Source organism: Monoraphidium neglectum (genome assembly GCF_000611645.1).
Source record: "Monoraphidium neglectum strain SAG 48.87 unplaced genomic scaffold scaffold02284, whole genome shotgun sequence".
NCBI classification, from domain to species: Eukaryota; Viridiplantae; Chlorophyta; class Chlorophyceae; order Sphaeropleales; family Selenastraceae; genus Monoraphidium; species Monoraphidium neglectum.
Window position 1 is genome coordinate 1 of NW_014011344.1, and position 9,332 is coordinate 9,332.

General features: G+C 63.9%; 2 protein-coding genes across 2 annotated transcripts; one reads left to right on the top strand and one right to left on the bottom strand.

Moving 5' to 3' along the window:
* Nucleotides 1-2,261: 2,261 nt before the first annotated feature.
* On the bottom strand, nucleotides 2,262-4,586 carry MNEG_10363 (hypothetical protein; the record flags this gene model as incomplete). Its single annotated transcript, XM_014041164.1, has 5 exons — nucleotides 2,262-2,816; nucleotides 2,979-3,387; nucleotides 3,573-3,739; nucleotides 3,974-4,148; nucleotides 4,384-4,586. The coding sequence occupies 5 exons, from the start codon at nucleotides 4,584-4,586 to the stop codon at nucleotides 2,262-2,264; spliced, it is 1,509 nt and encodes a 502-aa protein (XP_013896618.1).
* A 3,155-nt stretch (nucleotides 4,587-7,741) lies between these two features.
* MNEG_10364 (60S ribosomal protein L5) lies at nucleotides 7,742-8,598 on the top strand (the record flags this gene model as incomplete). Its single annotated transcript, XM_014041165.1, has 2 exons — nucleotides 7,742-7,894; nucleotides 8,134-8,598. The coding sequence occupies 2 exons, from the start codon at nucleotides 7,742-7,744 to the stop codon at nucleotides 8,596-8,598; spliced, it is 618 nt and encodes a 205-aa protein (XP_013896619.1).
* Between the last annotated feature and the right edge of the window lie 734 nt (nucleotides 8,599-9,332).

Here is a 9,332-nt window from a genome sequence, read left to right on the forward strand (position 1 = left end):
CCCCTAGGTCGAGCGCGCCGCGCCGCGGCAAGCAGGGGGCGAGCTGCGGCGGCGTGGACAGACTTGACCAGGGTAGCGCAAGGCTGGGCGCGGGCATCGCCGTGACGCATGCATGGGGTGGTGTTGGCGGCATGAGCTGATGCATGCGGCTGATCGCGGCGGATCGACCCAGCGCATGACGCTCGCGCAGCAGGCACAGCGCGCCTCAGCCAGGCGGGCCGCAGCTCCCCCCTCGTCACTGGAAAGTAACTCACGGCCCGCTCTCTGACGTGGTGCTGCCATCGCTGGACTCCACGCACGGCGGGCTGAGATTGCTGCTGTCGCTGTCGCGTGGCCCGCCGATTTGCAGGTCGCCCTTGGTGCCGACTGGCCACAGCGGCGGACCATTGCGGTGCTGAGATAGCTTCAAGACTGGTTCTTTCTTTTGAAATATTGCGAAGATGCCCATCCCGCAGCGCTATGCCTCCTGTTTTAGTCGCGGGGCCGGGCGCATCGCCGCAGACTGTGATTGCCTTGATCCGGGTCTGGTTGGATTATCTAAGTTACTCAATCAAAAGCAGTAATTCCAACTCTTCAGGGCCAGGAGGGCTGATTCTCCACCGACCCACGGACGGCCTGATACGGTTTGGATACGCAGAGGTAAGTGGCGACGAGGCCAGGTGTGAGTCCAAGAACGAGTTGAAACGGTATCAATATAGTCAACGGCGGTCGTCGAACACCCGAGCCTACACGATTCACGCCGCGCCAGGGGGCCAAACTGGTGCGAAGTTTTCAGGCCCGAGTGTGACACAGTGACGTTCAAACAAGCAGGTATAAAAAGCGAATACTGTCTATAAGCAACCAAATACCACGCCAGGGCGGCAGTCAATGAGGTCTTCAGACATCGCTCCACCATTTACTCTGTTTATCATATACTGTGACGGGGCTGCCTGGGACGGACACAGCCGCGGCCGCTGATGTTGGTTTGTATCGTGCATGCCTCGTGCTGTTGACCCTGCATTTGGATTCGAGCACGTCAATGTCAGTTGGGGCTCAGCCTGGCAGCACCCGCCTCGAGAGGCCTGTGAATCCAGGACCCGAACAGACAACCTGCTGACTCACCCTCAGTGGTGTGATGCCCCAACAGGCTTCTGCACTCCCGCGCGCAGGACCCCGCCGCAAAATCCCTGGGATCTGAGCCACATGGTAACTCTTGAAAACGCGGGCGCCTCTCACAAAAAGATCCACCGAAAACCTGGCTGCAGCGACTGTAACTCAGAGGCAGCACAGGGCCGCATTTGAGCCTGGATGGCCACACAGCACCCAGGCAGCACACACGAACCTTGAGGCAGACCAAAGGCAGGCACGGCGTGCCGAAGGCAGCGGCCACTTGGTAGCGCGCGCTGCTGCATCAACGCTCACCAGGCCAAGTCGAGAACAATCACCCTCGCAAAAACCACCCCCAGGAGGCCCGCGTCGCTCACATGCACAGCGGGAACCCAAACACACTGAGTAGGATATCGCATGGCGTTAATAAAAATGGGGCGCTGCCTCGACGCCGGCGAGCCGCCTAGACTCACACGGCTGCACGGGGCAGCGGCGCCGCGACGCCCGAGGTCGTGCGGCGATGCAGGTGTTTAAGCGGGCGAATGTGATGATGACGAGCGGCAAACAAGCATTTCATGGGGCACACGCATGCAGAAGCACACCTCCAAAGGGCACACATCGCTCTTCAGACTCCGCTCGACGCTCCTCGCAAAAAAACCAGGGGCACGGCAAGGCGCGCCGCCCGACCGCCAGCGCCTGAATAAAAATTCCATCAGGGCTGGCGGCGCACGGGCGGCGGACGCGCAGCAAACGGGCAGGGCCACTGCTTAGGGCCCCTGAGGATGGTTCGAAGGCGTCAAAGTGCGCTACTTGCGCTGTTGCCGGCTCGCACGAGGCGTCCAATAGGCACCGTCCCAATGGGGCACGACCGGGCAGGGTAAGAAGGCAAAAGAGTGAAGCAGGCGAACCGAGCGGGCGGCGACGGTGTGCTTGCTTCTGGGGTGAAGGCGGGGACGGTCCGAATGCGTCCAGCGCCTGCAGCGCCCGCGCCTCGGCTTGCCCTCGTGGAATGGCCATGCAGGGCAAAGTATGGGCTGCGGCGCGCGCAGGTTTTGGCGCATGTCTGATGCCTGGTGCTGTACGCGCCCCCGCCACTCAAGGCCGCTCGGCAGTGACTCACAGTCCCTGCCACTGCCAGCCATGTGCACGTGCAAGCATGCGCGCGCGCGGCGCGGTCACTCGTCTGCTAGGGGCCCCGCCTTGCTGCGATGCAGTAGATCTGCGTCCGACCCTGCGCGAAGCAAAGGGCTCCTGTGCAGGCCCTCCAGCGGCCCCAGCACAACACCAGGGTCAGAGTCGGCCATGTGGCCGGTGGCTGGCGCGATCGCGGCCTCGGAAAGGCAGCGGTTCATTGGAGTCTTTTGGCCTGGCTGGGGATGCACCGCCTGGGACAGCGCTTCGCCAAGAGAACCGCGGCGCTCCAGCCAGGGGTGCGCCAGCAGCTCTGCAGCGCTCGGCCGCGCCTCTGGCCTCGCCTCCAGGCAGCGCGCGATGAAGTCCTTGGCGTCGGCGCTCAGCGCGGGCTGGCGCGACAGGAACACCGGCAGGCCGGTCTCAGGGTCGCGGTCTGCGAGGCGTGCCGCGACGGCCGCGGCCATCTCTGCGGCGCCGTCTGCCAGGAAGGGCTGGAAGCCCGTAAGGGCCTCGAACAGCAGCGCTCCCACGCTCCAGATATCCACCTTCTCATCATAAACAGGCAGCTCCTCCTCATCCATGCCGTGGGCGATCACCTGGGAACAGAGAAGTGTGTGTTGCGGTTCTCACATGCGCACATGCGCACATGCATGTGCGCACGCATGTGCTCAAGCATGTGCATGCGTGCATGTGCACATTCGCACATGTGCACATGCGCACATGCATGTGTGCGACGCATGTCACAGGGCACCGCGCACCGCGCCAGTCCGCACCAGGTGGAAAACCTCCGCCGCAGTCGGCTTGGCCAGCATCTCCGGCGCCATGTACTCCATGCTGCCGACGCGGTAGTTGAGCACGTCGTGGTGCTGCTCCCCCTGCTGCTGCTCCTGCTGCTGCTGCCGCTCGCCCTCCTCCTCCTCCTGCTGGTGCTGCTGCTGGTGGCCTTTGCCGCCCTCCTTGTCAGGTGTCGGTGGCCCAGACCTTGTTTGTCTGTGGTGCCTCGCGTGCAGGAGCTCCAGGCTGCGGCGCAGCGTCTCCGCGCGCTGGCTGATGTCCGGCCGCAGCGGCGGCCGCGCAGGCGGCGCGTTGGGCAGGCATGCCGCGGAGGAGAAGTCGGCGACGCGGACGCCGTCGTTCGCTATCAGGACGTGCTCAGGCTTGAGGTCCCTGGGAGTTCCGAGAAAATAGGGGAAGGGCATGCGAGTGGAACTGCATATCAGGTACTTGCTCAAGCCGCCGGCCAGCGGGGCAGCCTGATAGAGCATGGCCAGTTGTTTGTTGAGCAAAAAGGAGACCCAAGACTTCGTGCGAAGGCACGATTGCATGCGTGCCCTAGATTCTGTGACTCGCACCTGTGCACGACGCCGCGCGCGTGAAGGTGCGCCAGCGCCCGCAGCAGCGGCCCCGCGACGCGCCGCGCCGCGATGCGCTCTGGCAGGTGGCCACCGCTGTTCGCGATCGCCTCCATAAGGGTCCCGCCAGCCCCCGCTTCCAGCACCAGGTATGTTGCGTCAGCATTCTGAGATTTGCAGAGAGCGGGTAAACAGCAAGCTCAAGCAAAGGGGTGGGTGCGTGCCCAGGCGCCTTCAGGCCCGCATACAAGGCGAGGCTGAGGCGTGCCTCTTGACTGCTGCATTTTGAGCGGCCACAGCCAGGGTGGGCGGCACACGCCAGCGACCCGGCATGCCGGACGCCTATTTGCCACAAACTGATCAATTCCAGCGGTGAGCTGCAGCTTGGCGCGCGTGCCCACCTCCAGGACGCGCTCCAGGGCAACGATGCCAGCATGCGGCGCGGCCAGCCGCAGCATCCGCTGCTCCCTCTCCAGCGCGGCGGCGCGCGTGGGGTTGCGGTGCTGCCTCAGGTACGCCTTGAGCACCACGCGCCGCCGGCTGCGGCGCTCGCGGGCGCGGTAGATCATGGCGTGCCTGAGGGCGCGAGGGGGTGGCGGGTGCACGGTGGGTCGAGGCAGGTGGAGCTCTCGGCATGTGAGCCGGTGTGCACTGGCCCGAAGGACGGCGCTGCAGGAACTGCAAGCCTGTGTCTGCGCAGCATACGTTTCTCAGCTACAAATCCCTGACCGCAGCTGCCAAGTCGTGGCCGCGATCGTGGGTCCTGTTCGGAAACCGTGGGGTGCAGTCCGGCCCCAATCCCCTGCCGCACCTGCCGCGGTGCGTCAGCACAAGATCGGTGTAAAGCGCCTCTATCTCGGACCCGCCGAGAGACGCGCCGCTGAGGCGCCCAGCTGGGGCCACGCCACTGCAGCGCGCCTGGTTCGCGCACGAGTCTGATAGGCTGTCACCCCCCATGTCGAGCGCGCCGCGGCGCGGCGCAAAGACGGGCTCGGACAGCAGCGGGCCGCCCATGTTTGGCAGTGTGACCCTGCATGCATAGGGATGTGTTTGAACGCCAGCCGCTGAGCGCGGGTAGAAACACAACCAGACGGTCTGCATGCCTGCGCATCAAAACCCCGCTAGCCGCCGCGCGCATGCAGGCCGACCCCACATGGCGCGCACGCAACGCGCCGCCAGCCATGCGCTGCCCGCCCAGCCGGCCTGCTGCTCACATGTCATCATCAGAGTCGTCGCTGTCATCGCCGTTGCCGCTGGGGTACAAGAGCCTCGGCGGCGCCGGCGCCGCTGCCGGCCCCGGGCCCGTGTGAATGGCCCCGCCCTTCGCCTTGTTAGCGGCCTCGCCGACTCTGCCCTGCCGCAGGATCCGGCCCAGAAAGCCCATGGCCTGTGTGAGGTGGCCACACAGCGGTTTGTATGGGGACACGGGGTAAGGAAGGCTCTTCCTTTGAGACCGTGTGGCTGGCCGTGGGCATGTGGTAGTGGTGGGTGGGCGCGCTGCGCGCTGCGTTGACGGGGTGGTGGCCCTGATGCGCCGGCGCTCGCTGCACTGAGCAAGCCGGCGGCGATCGACAGCATAAAGGGGTGCAAAAGTCCCGTTTTTGGCATGAGAACGGGGCAGGGGCCCTCAAGCGGCGGGAGCGCCCATCGTCCACGACTCGCGACACACACCAGCGCCGAGGGCTACAGACTTCCTTGTTGTGCTATTTACAGCTCCTGAGCCTATTTTCATACGCTGCCAGCGTGCAGTTCCAAGCTAAGCGGCATCCCTGGTTGGGACCACGGCCGTCCTTTATGATACAAGTATTTGTTGGTAATGGGTGAAGGGCAAGATTTCTCAAAAGAAGCTCTCCCGTTTCCCGCTGATTCGTAGGGACGGTTATGATATTTCGTGCCTTGGTTCGGCCTGTGTTTGCAACAGTGACATGTGAATGAAGCACTAGATTCATCGTGTAAACGTACGGATGGCAACGGCACTGAGCTGCTTTTCTCCGCCGAAGCACTGCGTCTCGGCGGGCATGCTGGGCCAGCCACCCTGGCCATCGAATTGGCCAGAAAGGCACGAAGTTGGCAACAGCATCGCGTGTCTCTGGTAATTCAGTGAAAACATTGCAAAGCAGCAATCTTGCTCGATGGCCAGGTGTCGAAGGTTTGAAGTATGTCATGCGGATCCTGCCACATCATTCCCTTGTCACCGTGTGCGCCATCGAAAACTCTGCGTTGCGGACGTGTACGCGACCGCACCAACCTCAGCTACAACAACGCCGGAACGCCAGCCAAACGTGCTTACTGGCCTGCCACATACGGTCTGCTGTGATTGCAGCATAAGTTGCAGTGTCGTGCGTAACTGCGTTGTCCCTCGCACACCGCCTCCTGGCACGCGGGCGAGGCACCAGGTTTTTGCAACGAGACCTGTGATGACTGTCGGCTGGAGCGTTGTCGCTGGGTTTGGGCTGACGGCAGGTGGGAGGCGATTAGGCAGATTACACTTGGCAGCTCACCGCAGCCGTGTGCACTGCGCTGTGCGCAGCGTCCTTGGGTGTTGTACTTGGCAGCGGCCCTTCTATCTCCAACATCAACTCACCAATTGCGAGCACTATGTCACAATATGAAACAAGATGCTGAAGCTTCTGGGTCACCTACAATCCTCGGCACATCCCTGCCCTGTGGGAGGCGATGCACGGCGCCTGCCACTGGGCTCTTTATTGCTTTTAGACGCTGTCAGTCCCTTGCACTAGCCATTGCAGCACTTGGGCCTGGGCGCTTGCTTGCACTCTGGCTCCAACGTTGCTTTGCTTTGAAGGCTGGATGGCTAATGCATTGGTGGAGCGTTGCAGAGGCATACCCTTCACACCGATTGGACGGACAGCCTGTCACTTTGCAAGGGTAGTTTTGGATCTGCGTGTCTCAAATGTGGCACCACATCGCTGAGTCGAGGGGGCCCTGAGGGGGCGAGCAGGCGCCTGTCTGGTGTTTGCTGAAAGCGTTTGCCATGACCTGAACAGTGCCAAGAGTGTCCAGTGTGGCAATGAAGCACTTGAAAGTGTGACGAGATAAAGTGCATACAGTACCAGCAGAACGGCAGGGGTTCACCTTTTCACGCCTGGCAGGAGACCCCTGGACGTCTTGCGCACGAGTAGAAAGCATAGTGTACAGGTATTCCACAGGGCCAAAGCGGTTGTGGCGAGAGCAGTTTGCCCCATCAATATCAACCCCAACAGAGCCTGCACAAAATGGTGAATGTGCCTGACAATCCGACTTCATGATCGACGGTTGTTTCTTCCACTCTGATGCGCAAAACAGCTGCTCTCCAGTCGCCACGCCTCTGCTGTTCCCGTGCAAGTAGGCTGGCTGCCGCGACTTGTGGGTCAAAGGGGAAACTCAACATGCGATTCATGACAAGGGCAGCGTGGAGGGTGAAACAGGAAGCAGAACAGGGGCGGGCGAAATGCGCACCCCTGTCGGCGTCGGCGGCGTGTGAGCGGGCATATGCAGCAGCACCAAGTGCCGCACGCTCGTGGGACTCAGTCCTTTTGCCCTTCGTGGCCTGCGTAACCTGGCTAGCACAGCGTAGCAACCATGGGTGAGCATCGTGCAAACAGCGCCTCACTCGCATGGCTGTGACAGCGAGCAATCTAGCCGCCGTGCGATCAGGCTTGACATGCAGAGGACCAGCTCTCGTCTTTAGTTCCTTGTTCGAGGGTCGCAGCTCTGTGCGGCCCTTCTGACATTGTGCGGCCGCCCCTTCGGGCTCAGCAATCTGGAGCACGATCAGCGTGCCCAGAACGCTCAGTTTGCGGCTATCAAGAATTTCGCGGCAGCATGCGATGATTCTAGCTCGGCTGCGGGGCCGCCAGTGTGCACGGCGCACTGTGGCGCGCTGCTGCGGCGCCGCTTGAGCGACTGGCGCGCTTTTGTAGGCCGGCCGCAGCGGAGGCCTTCGCCGCGTCACTTGAGTGGAGGCTGCAGCTTTTCCAAGGGGCAGTGTGCTGTCAACTTGACGTCGCTCAGTCAGTCCACCGGCTTGACTGCGCGGGCTGGTTGGCCGCATGCCCTGCCCTTGTTGTGCGCAGGGTACGTCAAGGTGTTGAAGACAAGCGCGTACTTCAGCCGTTACCAGGTGGGCATGCTGGCTGCTGATGTGGCAGCTGACCACAGTTGCTGCTGCAATGGAGCCCGTGCCGCAGCCGGGACGGTCGCGGCGGGCAGGGTCGCAGGCGGCGCAAGAGCAGCAGCAACTGCTGTTTGCCCGGGAGGAGGGGCCGGCGCGCTCGGCGCCCGAGGCGTGTTCGTGGCTACAGCAGCTCTTTCGATGTGGCGCAGTGCGGCGAGGCTTACGCTTGCGGCGGCACGGGCAGCGGCGTCCCACGGCGCAGCGGCCTGGCGTTCGCCGGGCGTCGTGCCGAGATCTGCCCTGCGCCCGGCACCGCGGAGCAGCGTCGCTGGCCGCGCGCCAGGCCCTGCCGCTCCGCAGTCCCCGGACGGCTCCTGATCCGGCTCTTGCGCCACCGCGACCTCACCCCCGCCCGGCCCCAACGCCCACCCTCCCCTGTCTCCGCAGGTCAAGTACAGGCGGCGCCGCCAGGGCAAGACCGACTACCGCGCGCGCCTCAGGCTGTGCACCCAGGACAAGAACAAGTACAACACCCACAAGTACCGCCTGGTCGTGCGCTTCTCCAACAAGGACGTCACCTGCCAGGTCGTTTACGCCTCCATCGCCGGCGACGTCGTCGTGGCCGCGGCCTACGCGCACGAGCTCCCCAAGTACGGCCTCAACGTCGGCCTCAAGAACTACGCGGCGGCCTACTGCGTCGGCCTGCTGCTCGCGCGCCGCGTGCTCACCAAGTTTGGCCTGGCCGAGCACTACGCCGGCCAGGAGGAGCCCGACGGCGAGGACTACAACGTGGACCCCGTGGAGGACGGCCCGCGCCCCTTCAGCTGCCTGCTGGACGCGGGGCTCAAGCGCACCTCGACCGGCTCCAAGACCTTTGCCGCCCTCAAGGTGCGCGTGGATGTGTGTGTGTGAGGGTGTTTGTGTGTGTGGGGGTGTGGGGGTGCGGGTGTGGGTGGGCGAGGGTGGGTGTCGCACCATGGGGGTAGGTTGGGTGCAATCGGTGTGTTTGCGGACTAGTTGTTGGAGCGAGCGCCGTGGCGGCCCAGCCGGCCCACCACTGGGAGGGGGTTGCAGCCGAAGCTGAGGACGCGGGGCCGAGCCTGCGGGCGGGAGTTTCTGCAGCGGCGCGGATGGCGCGCCCCTGCGGGTCACATCACAACGGCCTGCTCGGGCCCATCACGGCTCAGGGCGTTTCTGGCGAGCAGCAACAGCAGCTGCAGCAGGGGAAACAGCATCAGCGGCGGCGGTGGCGGCGCCGGCGGTTATGGCTGCGGCCGCAGCAGCAGCAGCGTGCACGACACCTCTCGCACCGCATAGCTGCGGGGGCTGCGCTCCACCCCTCTCTGGCGCATCCCTGCGTCACCCAGCCCCCCCCTCCCACACACACACACACACACACACACACACACACACACACACACACACACACACACACGCGCGCGCGCGCGCGCGCTCCCCCCAAAGGGCGCCCTGGATGGCGGCCTGGACATCCCCCACAATGAGAAGCGCTTTGTGGGCTGGACCAAGGAGGAGGGCCTCGATGCCGAGGTCAGGGGTGCAGCCGGCAGGGGCGGGCGCGGGGGTGGGGGGCGATCCCTCCGAGTTCCTGTGACTCTTGTCTGCTGTGCTGGATGGCGCGCGGCACG